A 23,148-nucleotide genomic window follows, 5' to 3' on the forward strand; every position below is an offset into this window, starting at 1 on the left:
TAGATGGAAAAATGGATGGACGGTGTGGATAGACAACATAAATTCAAGATAGTCCCAACTGAGTTTACTTAGTACGCAATCCGATTTCGGCCAACCTACATCAGACCAGTCTGGCAGTCTCCATGGACGCGGATTTCCTGCCTTTGGCAGAAAGTTCCTGTGCAAGGATGCTGGGTGGGGCCCACCGAAATTTTTTTGAGAAATCCACCCCGTCCATCTGTTTTTCGAGCTCACTTTAGGACGTAAGACGAAAAATTATTTGTATCCAACACTCAAGTAGGCCACACAAGAGGAAAAAGTGTTCATTCAGTGAGCGTCGTTGTGTCATTCTTATGGCCATAAAAGTTTTGTATCAGGCTATATTTTTGGTGTTTTCACTTCATCCCATTGGCAATGACCTTTTAAACGGTTTGGATAGCATATAAAAATCAAGGTGGAGCCCATGAAGGTTTCAACGGTAGTAATTCTTTCCCCAATTTTCCCTCTCGTGTGACCCATTTAGTTTTGTATCCACCTCATTTTTAGTCGCACGTCCTAAAATGATCTCTCAAAACGGATGGACGGAATGAATTTCTCACATATATTGCAGTGGGCCCCACCCAGCATCTTTGCGTAGGAACTTCCATCCAGTCTCCGTCCTTCTCTACATTCTCTTTCCCGCGAGTTTCAACCGCAGTCATATAAGCATTGGAACTCTCTCTCTCTCTCTCTCGCCTCAAACACATTCCAAAATCTCCACTCAAATTTCTCCAATCATCGACCATGCTTCAACAACAACACATCATCACCGTTCAAAACCCTGACCACATCAGCAATCTACCAGATTCCATCCTTCATTGCATCCTCTCCTTCTTGCATGCCACCGATGCAGTGAAGACGGTCCTTCTATCAAAAAGGTGGGCCCATTTGTATCCTTCCACCCCAAATCTACACTTCCAAAAATCCCGTCTCTGCAAACGAAACGACAACAATTTCGTATCCTTCGTCAACCAAGCTTTGATTCTCTACGAAAGCCCTACCATTCAGGAATTCCATCTCGTCTTCTATTATAAAGGTAAGTTTTATACCCCCATCATTGATGACTGGATCCGCTTCGCATTGTGGAAAAAGGCCCGAGTACTCCATCTCGACCTCTCCGGTGATAGTTTTTCAAATTGGGGCTATTGGAAGTTTGTTGGGATTGATCCATACTCATTGCCCCTTGATTCGTTCAATAACGATTCGTTGACAGAGCTGAGGCTCAATTCCGTCAACATCAATCCGCCCAGGATTGTTTCTTGGAAAAACATGAAGAGGTTGTCTTTGGAACAGACCAGTATGGCGGATTATGAGATGGAACGGATTTTGAATGGGTGCCCAGTGCTCGAAGAATTGTTTCTTTACAAATGCAATGGTATTAGTCAACTCGATTTCAGGGGTCGGAATGTTAGGAAGTTGACCGTGAATGATTATGATTCGGAGTTTGGGTTGGAAATTTGGGGTCCCAATGTCATGTCCTTGAATATTTCTGGTGATATAGGCACCGCGAGACATCGTTTTAAGAGCCTTCCGCTTTGGTTAATGCAACTCTCAATTTGCAAATGTCGTTTTACACCGGTTGGGATGATTATGAAGAGAGCGAGTATCATGATATTTTTTAGGCACTTCTTGACGCTCTTCGGCATGCTAGAGTTCTTAAAGTCTGCACTTGGTGTGTTCAGGTATGCTTTGTTTGCCATGTCAAATGTGTGTGTTATACTCAGTAGCCACAATGATTTCTTCTTCTTTTCTCTATGTTTCTCATTTATAATGTTAAGTTATGTAAGTGGGTGTTACACTCAATTCAATCAAACTGGACCATTGGTGTGATTTAGAGTCTAGATTTGGTACACATGTGTGAGTAGGATGCATGGGCGTGCCAGAGCGTGCCTGATTGAAAGGTTGATTGAATTGTTGGTGTCCCTTTACCAAGACAGACAGATTGGAGACTGGGATTGAAGATCCAGAGTCCTCTTTTTTTTTTTTTAGTTAAAGAAGATTTCATTCAAATCGGGAAGATGTACAAGTATAACAGGAGGGTCACACAAAAGCCGAAGGCCACCCTTGAACTGAAGGGATCCTAAGTATCCACAAAAAATCTACAAGCAAAAAATGCCCAACCAGCATGCAGATGAGGAAGAGCTCAACTGGATGGAGCCGCAACAAAACAAGAACGGAAAAGTCTAAGGCTCCCTCAGGTAGCCTAAACCCACCCTGTATAAGAATAGAAAACCTCTGGTGGTGGGGGGAAGCGAGGCTACAGAGGGGCAGGACACGCTGTCCTGAGCTGCGCTGGCCCGCCTGGCTAGGTCGTCTGCTACTGCGTTGGCCTCTCTAGGGGTGTGGGTGAAGGATATGTCCAAATGGCCCCTCAATGCCCTCACTCGCGCAAATCAATAGTATAAGGACCAAGAATGGCACGCATTTTTGGAGAGGATCTACACAATCGAGTTAGAGTCGCACATCACTTCCACCTTAGAGAATCCCATCTCGGCACATTTGGCCAAGCCCTCATAGATTGCTCGGAACTCAGCACGGGAGCTGAAGCCCGAGCCATAGCTAGAAGAGAAACCAAAGAGGAAACGGCCCTCGGAGTCTCGCCCGACACCCCCACCCCCTAAAGGGCCTGGGTTCCCCAAGGCCGAGCCATCGACGTTTAATTTGATCCACCCCCTCTGGGGCCTCACCCATTTCACCACCAAGGGGTGTTTTGGTCTAGAGGTCGGACTGGTGATACGAAGTTCAGCCAGCGTGGAAGCTAGATGGCGAGACATCACCCTCGACAAGGGAAGAGACGGTCCAACCCTCTCAATCCAGCGGTGGACCTGGAGGATGACCCTAGAAGAGCTAAAGATCGCATTGTCGAAGCGGGCTCTGTTTCTCTCAGCCCAGATTTCCCAGAAAATGAATGGGGGCATGAGGGCACGCAGGGTATGCAGACACTCCCAGAGTGTTGCATGGCCCACCAACGAGTGGCCCTGGCCACAGCGGAGGACTAGGTCGAAGAGTGCACTGCAAAAAATAGCTGGAAATGCTCCCAAATATGAGCCGCGAAGGGGCCTGTCGAGAATAGATGGTCAATAGATTCCGAATCTGGCCAAAGAGGATTGGGTCAGCACCAACACTCGGACGCCATCTGGACACCCTTCGCTTGGGTTCTCTCATCTATCGGAACCGCTTTCTGGATAATCTTCCAAGAGAAGAGTGTTAACTTCTCTAGAATCGCTGGATGCCACACCCATTTAGCCCACTGCACCTTTGGGCCCGCTAGACACAATAAATTCCAAGCTGAGCTAACCTGGAACCCTCCAGAAGAGGAGGGAATGCAGACACGTCTGTCCACATAGGAGGAGGTGCAGAAGCCCTCGTCAGCCACGTGGTCCACGACCACTTGGGGAAGTAAGGCGCGGGCAGCGTCCTGATCAATCCGGCTAAGCAGGCCAATGAAGTCGCGGACCCTAGAGGGATGAGGAGGAGGCAAGGCTTGGGCCCATTCAGAGAGCGGACCAAGCCCTGACCAAAGGTTGGTCCAAAAATTAAGTTCACCCAGGCCCATGATCAAACGCAAGTTGGATAGCACTTTCGGAAGGTAACTGCAGATCCGTTTCCAAGCAGGGGACGCATGGGGGGATCGGCTGGTCCTGTTGGGCTCAATGAGATTGTCATGGTATTTAGCTCTGATGAAGTTTGCCCAGGCGCTGTGATCTCCCCTGCAACCAACAATCCAGACGAGCTTAATTTTAAAGGCACCCATGACATGGGCCAGATTCTTCATGCCAAGGCCACCTTCATCCTTGGGGCGAGACACGCGATCCCAACACAACCAGTGGCATCGTCTACGATCTCCTTCCCAGCCCCAAAAGAAGTTGGCGCAGGCCCTATCCAGGTCCTCTAGCAGCGACAGGGGAATGTCAGCAGCCGCCATGATGTGGGTCGAGATGCTCTGCAGCACGTAATTGATGAGGGTAGATCAGCCAGCCTGGGAGAGAATCTTGGCCTTCCAGCCAGAGATACGCTGCTGAAATTTTTCTACTAGTGACCTAAAGTACCTCTTCAAGGATCGCCCTTTGAAGATCGGGATGCCTAGGTAGGTGAGAGGGGCAGCACCCCGAGAGAAGCCCAACATTGCTTGGGCAGCTCTGGCCTTGGCTGCTGATTGGGATGAAGAGAGAATAAAGAAGTTTTTCATTGAGTTGATCTTCTGCCCATAAACAGACTGAAAACACTGGAGGAAAGCGGCGATTTTCGATAGCGTGGCCCTCCCACCATTAGCCAGCAGGAGCGTGTCGTCAGCAAACAACTGATGGGACACCAGCGGGTAGGATCAGTGCACTGTGAACGGGATGCAGCCGCCACTGATAAAGAGTTGATGGTATCCTCTGCTTAGAACCTCTAATGCTAAAATAAACAACTCTGGAAAGATCGGGACTCCCTGGCGCAGACCCCTATAAGAATGGAAGAAACCTCCGGGTTCACCATTAATGAGAATTGAGAACCAAGAGTTGGCCCAGCACTTTTCAAGCAAACAGATCCAGTCAGGCTCAAAACCGAACCGCTAAAGGACTGATTTGAGGAAGCTTCAATATAATCTGTCGTAGGCTTTTTCCATATCGAGCTTGATAAAAATGTTGCCCCCTCTGACCTTTCTATCGATATCCCTGAAAGTCTCTTGCACTAGAACACAACTTTCCGCGATGGACCTCCCTTGAACAAACGCTTTTTGCTCAGGAGAAATGATCTTAGGAAGGAATTTACTTAGCCTATCTGCAAGCAACTTGGAGAAAATTTTGTAAACATAGTTACATAAGCTAATGGGGCAATAATCAAAAAACTTTTTCGGGTTAACGGACTTAGGGATGAGGCAAATCAGAGTGGCGGAAAAAGCCCTGGGAAGGGGGATCCCTCTGAAAAACGAAAGGGCCGCCTGGACAATATCTTGCCCAATGATATCCCAACAACCTTAGAAAAAAACACCGGTGAAACCGTCAGGGCCCGAATTACCATCGGGCGGAAGGCTTTTGACAGCCGAGAGGACCTCATCAATGGATGGCTCACAGAGAAGCTCCCTATTATCATCAGTAGAGATAAGCGATGGGATGCAGTTGAGCAGATCCTCATGCGTAACAGGGAGTTCAGCCCTCAAGAGAGAGGAGTAAAAATCAGCAGCAGCCCTCTTGATCGAATCATTGTCATTACTTCCGAGTCCTCTAGGCTACTAATATTGCACTCCATTCCGGCGACTAGTGAAAGGAAAGGAGGTTAATCCTTCCAAATGAGTTCTTTTTACCTTGTGACAGTAGACATGAGTCTACAGACTTAAGGACAAGCCCTTTCACCAATACTTAATTTCAAAACAATTTCAAATGAACTAAGATACACATTCAAATTAAATAAGGCAAAACGTTGCCGATTTCCTTAATATTCAGAATTGATGTTTATTACTATTGATAAATTGCGAGACAATCAAATGAATAAACAAAAGAAAAATGATAAATACCTGATACACCTGTCAAAACAGACAAATCGAGGTGGGCGTGATCAACCAAAATGGAGATGATCATAGTCTACAACTTAAGGTCGCAGAAAGACTATCTCTACTCCTAAAGTATTGTAGCGGGAGCCACTAGTCAGTAGTTGTAAACTAAGCTAAGCTATGCTAAGAAAATAAGGAAAAGATGGAGATAAAACATTGAAAAATGCATCCTTTCAAGGATAGCAAGCTTGCTGAAGACTTAGTATGGTAATGCTCCAAAGTTGAATAGAATATTTTGAATAAAGTTGGATGGTTCACAAGAATTGCAGCCCTTTTGACCCATTCCACAACATGGAAGGATTTATTGGCTTTGAAAGAAATCTGGATGCGAGTTCATAAATGCTCTCAATTTTAGATTTGTTTCTTCCAAGAGACCAATGACTGTAAGCTCAAAGCAAGTGATGGATGAACCAGTGTCAAGTTAAAAGAGTGTTGGGACCCACATATGGAGTTTCGTAGAGCCATTAGGAAAACCTTTGTTAACACCTCTGTGAATGTTCCTTTTGGTGCTTCCATAGTTTTCACAAGTTTGAGATACATTTAGTTTGCTCTTATGAATTTGTATTGGCCAATAACCAACATCTCTTCGGATTTTCTATACTTCTTGTTCTGAATGTGCAAGCTTCTTATGCATGATTGATAGAATGTGTGGTTTGAGTCCTGATCAAACTAAATTTGTTGAAAGTACATACGTCTAGGCCTTAGAGCCTGTTTGGTTTTCCAATTACAACAGTAAATGGTTGTAAATGGGTAATTATTATTTACTCTTGTAATTGTGCGTTCACATCATTTGCATTTGTCTACAATGATGATTTTGCTACAATGTTTATTTCACCTAGAAATCACTATAAAAATGGTAGTTTTATAATGTGAAAATGCAATGATTCAATTTACTTTACCTCTTTCCTTTACAACTGTATTTGACTCTCGATTTATAAGTCATAATTCCTGTTTAAACAAACACCTAGAAATGATATGATGGCTCATTTACTTTACATTACATAGGAAATTGGAAAATCAAACCGGCCTTTGGGGAACTTGAATTTATAAACCCAAAAGCAGAGAACTCCTCTATTATGTCATTTGGTGGCCTCTCTAAGAATAGGCTGTCATAAGTAGACTTGAGGAACATAATCCTGGTCCACCCATCAACAGAAATTCCTCTGAGAGTTCCCCCATGATAACATACTAGATGTAATGGAAGAAAATTGTTTCAAGGACTGTACCTTGGAAGATTTGTTTAATCCGAACCGGATCTAGCAAGTCCAAGGATGGAAACCACAATCGACATAAAAAGAGTAGTTAAAGGCCATGAAAGAAAAAAATGATCCTGACCATCCATGCTCTGTCATGTCTTTCTCAAGAAGAAGGGACCTCTCAGATTTTGCGAAAGATGATTCTAATCTTCTTCTTTGAGAGAAATCTTGCATAGCCAACATGAGATTGCTGAATTGAATCCAATAAACAGTAACATATCATATTTAGACCATAGAAAATTTACATATTTCATTTTATCATTTCACAAGCATATTGCTAAATCGCACATACTTATTACTTATATGTCGCTTTCTCTTTTTTATTATTTTATCTAGAGAGGACAATCAGATTTATAACATTTATATTATGTCCTTTTTCTAGTTCTAACTTAGCTTTATTTTGAGAAGGTGTTGTCAATATGGGAGTTGATAAGGTTTCCTGCTCCCATCTTTAGCTGCAATTGTCTGATACTAGAGACAGGATTGAGAAAATGGGATCTTCCTGGGATTGTAGGTTTGTTGAGGAGTTCCCCTTATCTTGAGACTCTCATTATAAAGATAATTCCCACTTTCTATCTCAATGTGAGTACCACATAACTTCATTCTACTTTTATCCCTCATATCTTTATGATATTCATTTATATTCAACTTTCAAGCTCCTTTTTAATATCACATGATCTTAACGGTAATTCTCTGATTTTTCAGTGGGATGAAACTTTTGAATATTTTATGGCGAAATATTATTTTCATGGAGTAGAGTACTTGGCATCACAAGAGTCCAATCTTCCTTGTCTTGAACATTGCCTCAAGACAATCAAGATATTTGGCTTCATCGGCGGGGGAGATAAATACAAGAAGCAGAAAGCTTGGTCAGTGAATCGTATTCTTAGAAGGTCAATGAGACAAGGCATGCTAGTGAAATTTTTGTTGAAGAATGCTATGGTTTTAGACAAAATGACCATCTATGCCAGCAACGAACACGAGTTTAAGATGATTAAGAAATGGTCTGGAGTATTTTCAGAGGTTTCGAAGGATATCCTAGCTTTCCCAAGAGCGTCTTCTCATGCGGAAGTATCATTTTCATATGCATAGACTGGCGGAGTTATTTGCTATAATACTCAAATATGGCATGGACGCAGTGATCACACCTAAAATTGAACTACCGTAGAAAACATGATGGGGTACGTTGCCAATTTTGAATCATTTGGGTATCATGGGTCATTCGACAGATTGGGTTTGTATCTCCTCTTTTCAATCTACAGATAGTCCATGCTTCCTGTCTCGACAACTGGTTGTGGTGGATAATGCAGGAGTATGTTTTCATCTTAGCAATTCACTAATGTAGGTTCTTGTAGTTAGTGAGTAGGAGAGTTGAAAGACATGTAGTCTCTGGAATATCAATTTATCTATTCACATCCAAACAATTTATTGCCATTCAAGTATGCAATTCAGATTTGATTCTTATTGCAATATCCATTATCGATGCATAGATCAATCATTTTATCCTGCAATACAATCTAACATCACCCAAAAAAAAAAAAAAATTTGTTATCCAAGTCAGTTCAATTTTTTGGAATAGTGCAAAACTACATATGCATAGATGCAAGATTGCGTGGTGACCACCTCTGTGTTGGTAGGACTATGTGCGACCCACCGTGATGTATTTGTTTTATCCATGCTGTTGCCAGCTCATTTTAGGCCATTAGCCCAATAGTGAAGCATATCCAAAGCTTTAGTTTTTATTATTTATTTATTTATTTTGTTTCATTAGTTTCCACAACAGCAGCGGCATTTTAGGAGAAGATGGCATTTTCAAGCAGATATCTAAATGGACTCCAAGCTTCATCTGTGATTAAAATACATCAAGTACACAAAACTGGAATCCTATATAAACAGCAAATCACAATAGCTGCATGAAACCATTGGCCATTTCCTCTTGTTGGGAAAATCTCAGCTTTTCGTTTAAGCAAGAGAAACGATCTGGTGCGATCTGTGTATGGAAACTTTCCTATGCACCTAGTTGCATATGAACTTGTTGGATTTTGCATCACCCATCTAGAACCTCCACCATAAATCTCAATCCAAAGGAGCTGCATGCTACATGAGCAACTTGCACCCTTTCAAGGACCAAACATAAGACAAGGAACCAAACATAAGACAAGGAGCTTGGAGTAATTAAGCTTCATCTGTGATTAAAATACATCAAGTACACAAAACTGGAATCCTATATAAACAGCAAATCACAATATCTGCATGAAACCATTGGCCATTTCCTCTTTTTGGGAAAATCTCAGCTTTTCATTTAAGCAAGAGAAACGATCTGGTGCGATCTGTGTATGGAAACTTTCCTATGCACCTAGTTGCATATGAACTTGTTGGATTTTGCATCACCCATCTAGAACCTCCACCATAAATCTCAATCCAAAGGAGCTGCATGCTACATGAGCAACTTGCACCCTTTCAAGGACCAAACATAAGACAAGGGGCTTGGAGTAGTTTAAATCATCACAACTTCTTCCTCCGGAGTCTTCACATATTCCACCCCATATGCATTTGCACCAATCACAACTGCTGTGGGGCCCACTGGTATGCTCAATCTAAATATCCAACAGTCAGATAATCCAAACCATTGATCACATTGGTCCACCATGATCTTGTTCATGATACTGATATAGACCATCATGAGATTGATGTGACCCAAGTACAACATATAAACTTGTTATTACACATGGATATATGAGTAGGGTATGAAATTAGTTTAGGTTGTGTTTGGATGCACTATCATATAGGATTGTGACAATTAGTAGATTAGACCAAATTGCAGTTTCCTTGCATAGTATTTATATTGATGGAATACAGGAATAGGCTGCTGCTATTTTCTATTTTTCAAGCTACTGCTTCTAGATTGTGGTTTTAGGAATAATGATGTGGTACGAATTCTTTATACCTTGTGTTCGTGGAAATTCCTACGTGGGGCCCAAGTAGGCCCACCTATGATTAAATAGGCTGTCGGTTGGAAATGACCCAAGAGAAACCTTGATTGGATGATCATAGCCATACAATCAACGGCATGCAATACAAAAATGGCTGGTAACAGTAAAGCTTAATCTTACTGCCTATTTGGCAGCTACTTGTTTGGAGGATTTTGAACTTCTATTGGGGCCATGGGCAATCAACGGTGGAGTGGACCCCTCCTATCTGATGGTCGGACGTGATTGTATACCTTCCCACTCAGGCCACACATAGAGTGATTGAAAGATGATCAGTGGTCTGCGTTGCCTAGAAATCATTGGGGCAGTTGTTAATGGACGCTGTCCAAGCTAGCCCAAAAGTAAAGTGGGCCCTAGCCCGGCCCAGATCTGTGATGTGTAAAAAGAAACAGGCCTGAGCCTGGCCCATAATAATTATAGAGGCCCCGAGCTTGAACTGGGGTCAACCACTTTTGTACAACATCTGGGCTGTTCCAACACCAGCCAGCTAGTGGTGTCAAAGCTCTGTGGGCCCCACTGTGATGTATCTGTTTTATCCACACCGTCCAGCCATTTTTTCCAGCCATTTTAGTCATGAGCCCAAAAATTAGGCAGATTCAAGTCTCAGGTGGACCACACCTCAGGAAAACAGTGTTGACTGAATGTCCACCATTGAAAACTTCCTAGGGCCTGCTGTAATGTTTATTTGCCGTCCAACCTGTTGATAAGGTCACACAAACCTGGATGATGGGAAAGCACAAATATCAGCTTGATACAAAACTTCTGTGGGCCCTAAAAAATTTCAACGGTAAGCTTACCGTCCAATCCCCACTGTTTCCCTGCGTGTAGTCCACCTGAGATTTCGGTCTACCTCCTTCTTGGCATCATTCTTTAACATGAAAAGGAAAAACGGATGAACGGGGTGGATAAATCAGATACATCTAGGTGGGGCCCATAGAGCTTTGACATCAGCTAGCTAGCTGGCTGGTGTTGGGGTCACTAGCCAAACCGCGTCCTGAAACCCTCAATGGGCTGGGCCAGGCGTGTCTAATGGCTACTGAAGTGACATCACCAAGTTATGTGGACCCCACCATGATGCATGTGTTGTATCCATACCGTTCATTAATTTGGAGAGATCATTTTATGGCATGAGAAAAAGAACGAGATAGATCTAAAGTTCAACTGGACCCCACCATAGAAAACAGTGGGGATAGTGACATCCACCGTTCAAAACTTCTTAGGGGCCACAGAAGTTTCCGATCAAGCTTATATTTTTGTTTTCACTTCATCTATCTCTATGTTAACTTATGAATAGGTTGGATCTAAAAAATACATCATGGTGGGCCCTATAAATGTTTCAACGGTGGGTGTGACTGATCCCACGGTTTTTTGTAGTGGGTCCACTTGAATTTAGACCTATCTCATTCTTTTTCTCATGGCATAAAGTCATCTCTACAAATGGTGTCATGGTGGGGCCCACAGAGCTTTGACATCAGCTAGCTAGCTGGCTGGTGTTGGGGTCACTAGCCAAACCGCGTCCTGAAACCCTCAATGGGCTGGGCCAGGCGTGTCTAATGGTGCTGACCTAACACAGGGTTCTAGGCGACTGCGGTTTGCAAGGAATTCATGACTCCCACGTGCCAATTACGCACACGTGTAGCAGATCAAAGCCTCTTATCAGATAGTCTGCACCACGTGGATGGCGTAAGCCAAAAATAGGTCAGCTCTCTGATCTGACGGCTACAAAAAGTGAAACGTCTGTCCAGTCTGTTTTCGACCGTCCATTTTTAGTACGTATAAGGCCCAATTGATGTACTAACCTGATTTCTACGCCAACACATGTAAAAGGTGGGCCTCTCCTTACATGTAGCATTGATACTTCGTACGTGTGCCAGTTTGGCACGGAGACCACCTGCGTATGTAATTTGAACTCGGGTGAGTGTAATTACAATGCTTACGCATATGTGCGTATCATCCCCGCTTTCGTATACCAAACGGACTCGGCTTCAGTAGTGACCCATCCACTACCTAGCCCGGTACTGGTCAGTGCTGGAAAAGCTTTACGGCTCCACCGTGAATGTCTCTTATCCATGCCGTCCATCCGTTTTTTTTTACAGCTCATTTAGGGCATGATCCCAAAATGAGGCAGGCTCAACTCTCACTGTTTCCTGTGGTGTGGTTCACCTGGGATCTGTATCTGTATCTGCCTAGTTCTTGATCTCATGCCTAAAATGAGAAGGAAAAATAGATGAACGGCGTGGATAAAACGCATACATCTTGGGGTGGCCACGGAGCTTTGACATCAGCTGGCTGGCTGGTGCTAGGGTCACTAGCCAAACTGCGCCCATTTATAGGAACGTCTTTTTATTCTTTTCTCGGCGCGGATTAGTTACGGAAATGGATTGCGTACTGAGTAAACCCTGTGGGGTCCACTGTAATTTATATATTTTATTTACTCCTTCAATTCATTTACCAGATAATTTTAGAGCTTTATCCCAAAAAGAAGCATATACAAATCTTAAATGGACCACACGACGGGAAACGGTGTGAATTGGAAATTTACTGTTGAAAATTTCTTGAAGACCACCAAAGTTTTTGATCAAGCTTATATTTGTGTTTCCCCTTCATCCATATTTTTTTAATCTTATTAACAGGTTGGATGACAAATAAACATCACTGTGGGGGCCTAAAAATATTTCAATGGTGCAAATCATTATTCACACTGTTTCCTGTGATATGGTTTACTTGAGTTTTTTTATATATTTTAATTTTGGTCTCAACCCCTTAAATGAGCTGAAAAAACGGATGAACGGTGTGGATTAACCATATACATTCACTGTGGGCACAACAGAGTTCACTCAGTACAATAAGAGCGTACAGCGATTTCATTAGGTACTGCCCCCGCCTAGTCGGAGTTCGGGATGGGCGGAGGCTCCGATGGTCACTGATGGGCCACCGTGATGTATGGAATTTATCCACACTGTCCATCTATTTTTTTTATATCATTCTAAGTTATTATAAATTTTTTGTAGAAAATATCCAATGCTTAAATAGACCACACAGTGGGGATTAAATTCCTACCGTTGAAAATTTCTTAAAGATCACATAAGTTTTGGATCAAGATGATACTTGTTTTTATACTTGATCCAGGTGTATATGAATATATCAACAGATTGTACGGAAAATAAACGACACGGTGATCCCTAAGAAGGTTTCAATGGTGAGCGTCCTTAGCACCGGTTGTTCCTATGGAGTGGTACACTCGACCCTTGCATCTGTCTTATTTTTGGTACAGTAATCTAAAATGATACGAATATAATGTACGGACTGTACATCACTGTGTCAGGCCTAGCTCCGCCTGTACCTAATCCCCGCCCTTCGTATCTTAGACGGACGCGGAATCCGTCCTACCCCCGCCCGTACCGTAATCCGTGGCAGGGCTCTGTGGGGCATACCGCGATGTAATTATTTTATCCGCGCCGTCCATCACTTTTCTCGGATTATTTTAAGATATTTTCCTAAAAATGAGTCATGTCAAAGTGTACCACATCAAAGTAAGATGCAGCGATAATGACACCCACCGTTGAAACCTTTCTAAAGGCCACCGTGATGTTTGTTTACGATCAGACCTATTCGAATAAGGTCATGTGGACGTGGATGAAGTGAAAACACAGATATAAGCTTTGATCCGAAACTTCTCCAGCTCCTAAGAAGTTTTGAATGATGGAAGTTCAATCCCTACTTTGTGGTCCACTTAAGCCTTGTATCTCCTCTTTTTTGGATTTTACTTCAAAATGATCTGAAAATATCTATCAATGGCATGGATAAAACATTTACATCACTGTGGGCCCCACAGAGCCCTGTCCGGGCGGAGGTAGGACGCAATCAGCGTCCATCCTGGACGATCTCGCGAAACATTGACGCGATTAGAGCAGGAGACGGTAGAGGCGGTTCGCATAACACGTGCTAACATCGTAAAAGCGTGTGAGATCCTGACCACTAATCAGGCTTGTTCCCTCCGTGGTCACGTCCTTTCCTGAAAATCAAGCATGTCAAAGGTTTACCGTTAGTTATATATGATCGTTGAAATTTGGACGCCCACCGATGAGTTAGCGAGCCTGATTTTGAACCAGAACCTGCATGATGAGTGGCCCAGATCTCTCACACATGTAACACGTGGTCACGTGTGCTTCCATGGCCGTCTTCGCTTCTCGCTTCTCTCTCCCTCCCTTTCTCAGAGGAAAATAGAAGGAAGAAAAAAGAAAAAAAAAAAAAAAAAAAAAGGTTAGTCTCTGTCTCTATGTTGACTTTTTTTAATTAAAAAAACCCTCTTTGATCAAATGATCCAGACCGTTCATCCGATGGCCCCCACTATCGATGGACCTTGCCTGAAAAAGACGTTCATCTGGCATGGTCCATCCACTATCATGCCCGCCAGGTCAGCAGTCTTGATCACTGGATCATGGGGCCCACTGCTGCAAAGTGCACGATGACCACCATCCACAAAAAAAAAAAAAAAAAGATTTAAAAAAAGCCCTAATTCAGTAGGATCCTCTAGTTGGACTTTCCCGATCTACCATCACTCCGATCATCCCAACCCTATCTTCTCTTCTTTTTTTAAAAAATTATTTAATTTATTTAATGTCAAATGGATTCAAGTTCTTTCCCTTGGAGAATGGCTTCATCCAATCTTCTAGTTTTCCACTCATAGATGTTTGATATTTATATATTAGTTGGTAGGTGATGATTGTTGTAGCTATTTGATGAATGGCTTAGGGCCTGTTTGGTTTTCCAATTACAACGGTAATTGGTTGGAAATTGGTAATGCTTATTTACTCTTGTAATTGTGTGGTGACATTACTCACATTTGAATGCAATGATTACGTTATGGTTCACCCAGAAAATGGGCCTTTTGGTATGTAAAAATGTAATGATTACAATTTCTTTTACCCGCCTACTTACTTTATATGTGTATTGGACTCTCGTTTTTTGTGTTGTTATTCTCTCTTAACCAAACGCACTTGAAAAGATATGATGACTTAATTTACTTTGTAATCCGGAAATTGGAAAACCAAATACGATTAACATAGTAAATCCGGAAATTGGAAAACCAAATACAATTATTTTGTTACACTTTTTCTTTTCATGGAGAACCAATGCTGGAGTGGTTAGAAATGCTTTATATTATGGCATTAAAATCAGGTTTCGATTTGATCATCATCGCAAAAGAAGTCATTTAGCACAAAAAGCCCCAATAAAGGTAAGAAGAGGCCAAGGGCCTGTTTGGCCGGGCAGATTGGAAGGGATTGGAAGATAGATCCCAGGATTGGCTAGGCGTGCCAAACAGACACGGGATCCTGATCCCGGGATATAGCAATCCCATAAATCCCAAGACAATCCACTGACATCACCATCATTACCAGGATCCTGGTCCCGGGATATAGCAATCCCATAGATCTCAAGACAATCCACTGACATCACCATCATTACCTTTAAATCCCATCCAATCCACCCTAATCCCTTCAAAATTGCCTGGGACATGTTTGGTTCGAGGGATTAAAAGGGATTGGAAGGTTTAATCCCGAGATTGGCCGGGTGTGCCAAACAGACTGGATATAGCAATCCCATAGATCTTGCACCAATCCATTGATGCGGCTATCATTACCTTGAAATCCGTGCAATCCACTCTAATACCATCCAATCCCATCCAATCTGCCCGGCCAAACAGGCCCTAAGGAAATGCCTCAAGCCAATGTCCAAGTACCAGGCTCTATGGCACAAAGTGACCCATGCAACACTCTTAGGAAAAGCTCAAATGGCCTTTCAACAAAAGGGTACCTATGCCCTAAAACCAACACATGTGGGTAGTTGGAGAATATCTAGGGGTATGGGGTAATTCTCTCTAAGGAACTCAACAAAATAGCCCTACAACTTTAGGAAAATGTGTGCCTCTAGAAGAATGTAAATTTCTTTTTTTCCTTTCCTCATGGGACCAGGAGATTGTATCTGGCCATAAGAAGAATGTTTAGTATAAATAACTCACTTCTTGGTCTTTGACCTCCTCCAGTCACCGAACACCCCTCAAAAGGGGGTCACAGGGACCACGCCTAGCGGATTATTTACCAAAAACACGTCTCCACAAAATTTTAAGGCCTTGTATGGAGGTTGACTATTGCCCAATGTGGAAAATTGAGGAAGTTGGTGACCTGATGATGGGGATACCATGATACCTCCCCTGAACTCAAACTCCATAACCAAATTGCTACGGGAATATTGTTTAGTTGACTTTATGCCTGTTTGAACAGCCTTAGTTAAGGCATCTATTTCTTTGATATGAATTGATACAATCATCATCATCATCATCATCATCATCATCTAAGCCCTATCCTAACTACTTGGGTTCGTCATATGATCAATACAATAAATAACCAAAAGGACTTGTACACAAAGAGAATCTACATGAATAGGCAAAGAAGAAGAAAAAAATGCATATATAAGTACTGGAAAATGGAATCCTTGTTAGCTTCTGTAGTTGCATGACAGAACTAAACGTTTGTCCTTTTCATTTAATTCTAGGCGTACTAATAAGCTATTAGTGTGCATGTTTGCTTCTCAAAGCACTACTTATATTACTTCCTCGCATTCATCTTAAATTCGTTGTTTTATAAGCATGAGGGTGCATGTGGTGGTTAGTTGTACTGAATTGAAGTTCGTTCAATTCATAACGAAGGAATGACAAACATGGGGTGGTGCCGTTTCAGTTTGTAATGAGAACAAGACCCCTAATTGCAATTCTGCACAACTGAAAACAACAATACTTGCAGTTTGGGGGTTAGTCCATCATGAAGAGTGTGGAGTTCACCCCATTTTGGTAACTGACTCTTCGGTCGAAATCGAATCTTGCAATTCAATTTAATCAAACATCCAAAAGCAGCCTTTACTAATGCATATCCAGTTGTGTACTTTTTGCTATTTACGTTGGCATTTTTGTTGCAAGGAACTTACAGGCATGGTTAGAGTTGGACACAAACTGTTTTCTCATTAGATGAAGTAACGTTGAGTGGTGGAGCATGGCTTGTACCTCATTGAGTTCATTGTGTGGACCTTGTTGATCTGTCATTGAGCCAATTTAACAGGTGGTATTTTCTGTTGGAGAGGAAAAGCTTGAAACTGATGGCAGAGGACGTAGAACAAACAGTATGGGAAGGTTGAAGAGAAGGTGGTACGAAATGTATTGGCCAGAGGCGGAGACCAACGACAGATGTAGCGATTTACCTGAAGGTGGTACGAAAATTTAGATGAATTGGAAAGCTGTAGATGCGAGTCAATGGAGAATAACATCAACATCCTAGAAAAGAATTTTGAAGAACATGGTTGTGATTGGATCAGTGAATTACCTGATTCGTTGCTTCTTCACATCCTATCTTTCCTTCACATGGAGGATGTGCTTAGGACAAGCTTCTTGTCGAGAAGATGGAGATATGTATGGACATCCATCATTACGATGGATTTCAACTTCGGACCCTCTCATGAGAGGATCTTGAGAACTATCGAATACAGTACCACCTTTATCAATAAATCAATATCTCTTCATACTGGCTCGAAGGTTCGGTATTTTCGTGTCCATTTCGATTCTCTAGAACTAGACCACTATCCTCTGCAAGTTAGTCCATGGATCCATTTTGCAGTTGACCATAATGTGGAGGAACTTGATTTGGCCTTTGCTGGCGAAGGTAATACATTTGTAGAGGTTGAGGATTATGATGAACGTAAGTTGACTCCGTTTATGTTTAACTGTAGATTGTTAAGGACGCTATCATTGACATATGTTGCTCTCGACCCACCTGCTTCCACGAGTTTTAGCTCTCTCAAAACTCTCCATCTCGCACGGATTATATTGTCTGCTAACAAGATAAAAAATTTGACTTCCAATTGTCCACTCTTGGAAGACATTGTTGTCAAAGACTGCAGCTCTGCACAGAATCTCGACATCTTTGTTGAAAATCGGCAGCTTCATAGCTTAACTGTTATAGACTCTGACGTTTATCATTTTTATGATGATCATGATTATGATGACCTTTACATTGCTTTTGGAAATGGTTTGGATGATATGGGATATATGACTACTTAGATTGAGATTTATGCCCCAAATCTGTTGTCCTTGAAATTAATTGGGAACAAGCCACCTAGAGAGTATCGTATAAAGAACTTACAGTCTCTCGTCGAGGCCAGCATTGATTATGAGGAAGAACTTTATAATGGTTGCCACTATGAACGCAACATCAATTCATTGAAGGGACTTCTTGAAGATCTTCGACATGTTAAAGACCTTAAATTATGTAGTTGGTGTATTCAGGTATGTGTTTTTGGACATTTTATTATTATGATCCCTGAGAGTTCTTTTGGAGCATGGGTTCTTGTTTCATGCCAAACTAAGTGCTGCCACCATCATATACCTTTTTCCTTATATTGATGAACATTACTGCTCAATGGGCTTGGCCTGGGTTGAGTTGAGCAAGGATTTTGAACTGGTCCTGCCCAGACCTTTCAAAATACTGATTTTGGTTGGCCCAAGCTGCAGCCTGCTGACAGTACTGATTATGTTAAGTCCTGGTGTGTAGGATGTCTCATCTCTTTCTAAAAGTCAGTTGTTTCATTGTTCATAAGTATATTAAACTAAACAGGTTATAAACACTTCGAATGAGTGAACTGCATGATGCCTTATGGGAAGTGGGCAACTAGACATAGAACTTTTTTTTGTTTTTTTTGGGTTAGCACGTTAGTATACCCCCATGTCAGTACACACGCTCCATTGTTAGCCACCCCACTAGGGATCGATACCAACTCCTCAAAGTGTTGAAACGAGGTATCTTCACTCAGTCTACCAGTTGAGATATGGATCAGGGTGTAACTAGACGTAGACCTTGCATTAAGGTTTGTATTTTTTGTTTGTTGTTGTCATTTTTCTTTTCTTCTACTCTTTTTTTTTTTTTTTCTGCAGCTTCTATCTTCAAGGGAGTTACAAGGTCTTGATGCTTTATCCATGAATTCCACACACTTGGATCTGAAGACAGGATTGAGTAAATGGGAGCTCCCGGGCATTGCCCACTTGCTAAAGAGTTGTTGTTCCCTTGAGACTCTTATTCTACATTTGGACAAGAAACCTCTATTGGAGGTACATACTACAAAACAATAACAATAATCTAATTCAGAGGAATTATTAACTACATGTGAACTTCACTTGCAATCTGACTCCTATCCCAATGTGTCATGTGTTGGACATTTAAGTGGTGCAAAAGGTGGACTGCACCTTGAAGTTGAACTAATGCAGAATCAGTCCCTTCTAGTTATGAGGTGGCTCATCCTTTATTTTGAATTCCATTACCGTCATTATAATTTCTCTCCTGGCAATTTGAGGTTGGCTTCAAAATAGTAGATTGGCAAAAGTTTTATGTCAACTACCAACTAGACACCAAGCCTACTCTTTTACTTGGGCTCTTGGAACTGGCCATGGTAGGGGCCCAAGTGGCACCACTCACTTCCAACGCAGTCTGACCAAGTGTTGACCTATAGCCTAGTTATTGTATGCACACCCCAATGGGTGAGCAGGCAAATTAAGGTCATGGAGGGGCAGTTGCTAGGAAAATCGCTAAGCACAGCTACACTCATGAAAGGTCATGCTTGAGAAGCTGACTACACAAACTTGTAGGTAACCCACTGGTACATAATTACCCAAACAATTACATGTGGTCAATGGTGCTGTTTATGGGTCTGGTTCAGGTCGAGTCTTGGTGTACCCATAGCTGGCTGAATTGCCTTGAGGAGTCAGGTTTTGGTCCTATCAGGTTCAATTCTGGGTACCAAGTTTGAAGTCTTGGACTTGAATCTGCTTTGGGAACCCCATGGGTCTTCTGAACATGGGTTCAGGCTTAATAAGGACATCTACATAGTTGGACCCATCCATTTGATGGATTGGGTCTCACACGTGTGCCATGTTGGCATGGATGGCGTGTAGATGGGCTCTCTTATGTATGAATGTCCTCATTAAATTGTTGAAATTATTTCAATGCAGACCTTTTCGCCGAAATTATGGCAAAAATGTTGTGTGGGGCCCACCATGATATGTTGATGACATCCGACCCATCAATCAGATGTGTGCTAGTTCAATAGGTCAGGGTCCCTAAAATCAGTCCGATCCAAAATTGAGGTGGGCCACATGGTATGAACCAATTCAAGGGACACCCACCATTGATCTTTGGGGCCCACAAGAGTGTCAAAATGACTTGGTGGCTGCAGGATCCCTTCATCTAGGGCACATGCTTAAGGTGAATGGATTGCATAGGATATACACAACATGGTGGGCGCCCCATGAAATCAAGGGTGGGTGTTCCCCACTACCATTTCCTTGTCGTCTAGCCCACCTAACTCATGGATTGGTATGATTTTTGGTCCCATGTCCAAATGGAAGGTGACACGTCTGATCGCCAGAGTGCATGTCATCAACATATTGTAGTGGGACCCACAAATGATTCAATGAAAGAAGTTTCATGGTACTTGAATCATTTCCATCACACATGCACATGTATGTATGTAAATAGCTTGGATCCAATACAAAGCTTTGTATGTCAAGCTTGATAAAATGCATCTTAACTGTGTCTAAGTTCATTTAAGTGCATTTAAGTGCCTCTAAGTGATTTGGATGAACTTAGTCACACTTATATGCATTTTGTAGGTCAACTTTAAACGGACAAAGCTTTATGTTAGATTGGGCATCATTGTAAGTGACGAGGCCCAGATTGAATATGAAGCTTTGTACTTGTGGAAAATGGATCTCAGTATGTCTAAGTTCATCCAAGTGCATTTAGATGTGTCCAAATGCATCTAAGTTTGCAACATGTTCCTTTTTTATTATTTATTTATGAATTATTAAAAGTATATACTCGAAACACAATTTACTAATTGATCTATTTCAGATACCCTACTATATCATGGGCTCATCTAGTGTATTTAAGTCCATCTAAGTGCAATGCACTTAGTGTACTTAGACCAAGCAAACAGCCACACATGAAGCTCCCACACATGAAATGTCATGCTCAAGTAGTTGACCACAAAATAGTGGGGACCCATGAAATTTGGTAGGCTGTCAAGGGAACCCATCTTGATCTAAATGGCTTCGAGTCCGATATTTGGACCCCATTTAGAACAGCCACGGGGTTTGTGTCCAATGTATCGGCCTTCAAAGTTGGGTCATGTTGGCAGGTTTGGGTCCACCCACTTGGACCCGGTTAAAATTCTAGGCAGGCCATTACCGATTAATTTTAATAGTAACATTATATGTTAATGTATAAATTAATTATTTTGATAAATACTGTATATATATATTAATTAGTGTAGTAGTTGATTAAGGTCTATGTAGGCCACACCCACGTTAGCGAGCCCATGTACACCACGCATGTGTCATCCTGGCGCATGTTCGTGAGATCCAATTCATCCATCAGGTTTTGTCTGAATATGCAGATGCCTCCAAGCAACCTAGGCAGCTAGTCCAAACTAGAAACCAAGGTCCAAAGACAATGGGTACCCAAACCTGATCGGATCCGGGACCTCTTATAGTGTTCCTAGACCCAGTGTTCGAAATATCGGTATCACATTACGTATCACATTCTTGAGTTACGGATACATATCAGTTATCACATGGGATATATCGATTGTATCGTGGAATGTATTGCTATTGTTGGAAACATGGGGAAACATTGGGAAATTGGTTGAATTTTTCAATGAAACTTTGGTAATTGTTAAAAAAGACATCAATACACATTTATAAATTAAAACATTACAAAAAATAAGTATACATAATAGGTTTTCTTTGTATTGGGGTCCTACTCTATGCGTTGTCTAACTGAATTGATGCAAGTATATTCAATGTCTATTCATATAATTTATAAATGTAAGAAGACGTGTGGAAACACAAGCAATACACTCAAAAGCAAAAGAAGAATCACTAGATTAGGTTACATACATGTTTGATTTGATGTTTGGACACAAAGATTGCAAACGATTTGCAAGAAATTAGGAAATTTTGATTTTTTTTTCAATTTTTCACAACTTGGCCCATCTCCTCCAAATCTCGAAATTAAAGCTCCCAATTCATGATTTTTCATGCAAAACGTGAAAAATCATGGATTTGTAACAATTTGACACTAATTTAACATGATTTACAGAAAATAAAAGAACTGAAATTCGAAAATGCTCACCAGATCGAACATGTGGGAATTTGGCCTTCAAAATATTGAATTTTTATGTTCTTATGATGTGGCTCTCTCTCTCTCTCTGTCTCTCTCTGTCTCCAAATTTCGCCTTCAAAATATTGAATTTTTATGTTCTTATGATGTGGCTCTCTCTCTCTCTCTCTCTCTCTCTCTCTCTCTCTCTCTCTCTCTCTCGACTTGAGTTCCGATCCCACTCCTGTGAATGGTTACGAGCCCAATCCTACTGATGTTGAAGTTAAATCTGTGATTGATGAGCCTGAGAATGAAATTAACTTTGTGAAATTTTTGCTCAGCAACTCAACTGTGATGGAAAAAATGGATATTAGCATGGCCAGCCGGAGTTCCTGCTCAATCTTACCGAGAGGTTGCTGTCTTTCCCAAGAGCATCCCCAAAAGCTGAAATCCATGTCTCTTATTAGGGCTCATCTGTCTTCATATTAGTCTTGAGAACTCCAAAACTATTAACCATTAAGGTTCCTTCTGTAACTAAAACTACCAACCATTAAGGTTCCTTTTGTAACCATGATTGTCATATCTAACCTTTGTCCCCTGCACTAGTTGCATGGTGGACAATTGCACAATGATGTATATGCTAATTTGGGATGCCTCATCTTCAAGCGAAATGCACCACATGTACAAATGTGGAGAATGTGTGCAGGATATAGGACGGCCCCCATGTGAATATTCCTTAGCGCGAACACAGCGTGTGATATTTATCACATGGTCCCAACTTGCAAAGAAACTGTTGGTTAGAAAAATGATTTTCAATGGTCTACATTCAAGCTGCATGCATTGCTTACCTAATCAGTGGGTGGTTCTGATCTTTTGGGAGCAGCATGTTTGTTGGGGGAACATATTATGAAGTCCCAAATCCCGTACACGTGCTCTACCTAAGCATAGTATGAAGATGAGATATTTGGAATTACCATCTCTTCAACAAATTGATTATATTATTGTTGCCTTTATATGTGAATTTGTATTGGAGATGGTATCAAAATTGCAGGGATAATTTTGCTGAGTCTGCATGCCAATAATGCTTTACATTGGCTGAGCCATGCGTCAGGTGGGCTCCAATGTAACTCTGCCCAGAGATCAGGCCTTGA

The 23,148-nt window shown here is 41.8% G+C and overlaps 3 protein-coding genes and 1 long non-coding RNA gene across 5 annotated transcripts; all 4 read left to right on the forward strand.

Annotated features, from left to right (window-relative positions):
• Positions 1–455: 455 nt before the first annotated feature.
• LOC131255556 (F-box/LRR-repeat protein 25-like) lies at positions 456–1,977 on the forward strand. Its single transcript, XM_058256332.1, has 2 exons — positions 456–1,700; positions 1,884–1,977. Exons 1-2 carry the CDS (start codon positions 763–765, stop codon positions 1,975–1,977), a joined length of 1,032 nt encoding a protein of 343 aa, XP_058112315.1. The 5' UTR covers positions 456–762.
• Positions 1,978–5,928: 3,951 nt separating this feature from the next.
• On the forward strand, positions 5,929–8,241 carry LOC131256097 (uncharacterized). The gene is made up of 3 exons (XM_058257179.1): positions 5,929–5,934; positions 7,216–7,389; positions 7,513–8,241. The coding sequence occupies exons 1-3, from the start codon at positions 5,929–5,931 to the stop codon at positions 7,897–7,899; spliced, it is 567 nt and encodes a 188-aa protein (XP_058113162.1). The 3' UTR covers positions 7,900–8,241.
• An 8,838-nt stretch (positions 8,242–17,079) lies between these two features.
• On the forward strand, positions 17,080–17,907 carry LOC131256759 (F-box/LRR-repeat protein 25-like). The gene has a single exon (XM_058257827.1). The coding sequence runs from the start codon at positions 17,104–17,106 to the stop codon at positions 17,905–17,907; it is 804 nt and encodes a 267-aa protein (XP_058113810.1). The 5' UTR covers positions 17,080–17,103.
• Positions 17,908–18,045: 138 nt separating this feature from the next.
• LOC131236563 (uncharacterized) lies at positions 18,046–22,374 on the forward strand. 2 transcript variants are annotated; one of them, XR_009166791.1, is made up of 3 exons: positions 18,046–18,132; positions 18,778–18,951; positions 22,339–22,374. It is a non-coding gene; the product is annotated as an uncharacterized LOC131236563 (long non-coding RNA). The 2 variants fall into 2 exon arrangements; XR_009166790.1 differs by lacking the exon at positions 22,339–22,374 and having other exon boundaries at positions 18,778–19,003.
• Positions 22,375–23,148: the final 774 nt, after the last annotated feature.

Source organism: Magnolia sinica, chromosome 1, assembly GCF_029962835.1.
Source record: "Magnolia sinica isolate HGM2019 chromosome 1, MsV1, whole genome shotgun sequence".
Taxonomy (NCBI): Eukaryota; Viridiplantae; Streptophyta; class Magnoliopsida; order Magnoliales; family Magnoliaceae; genus Magnolia; species Magnolia sinica.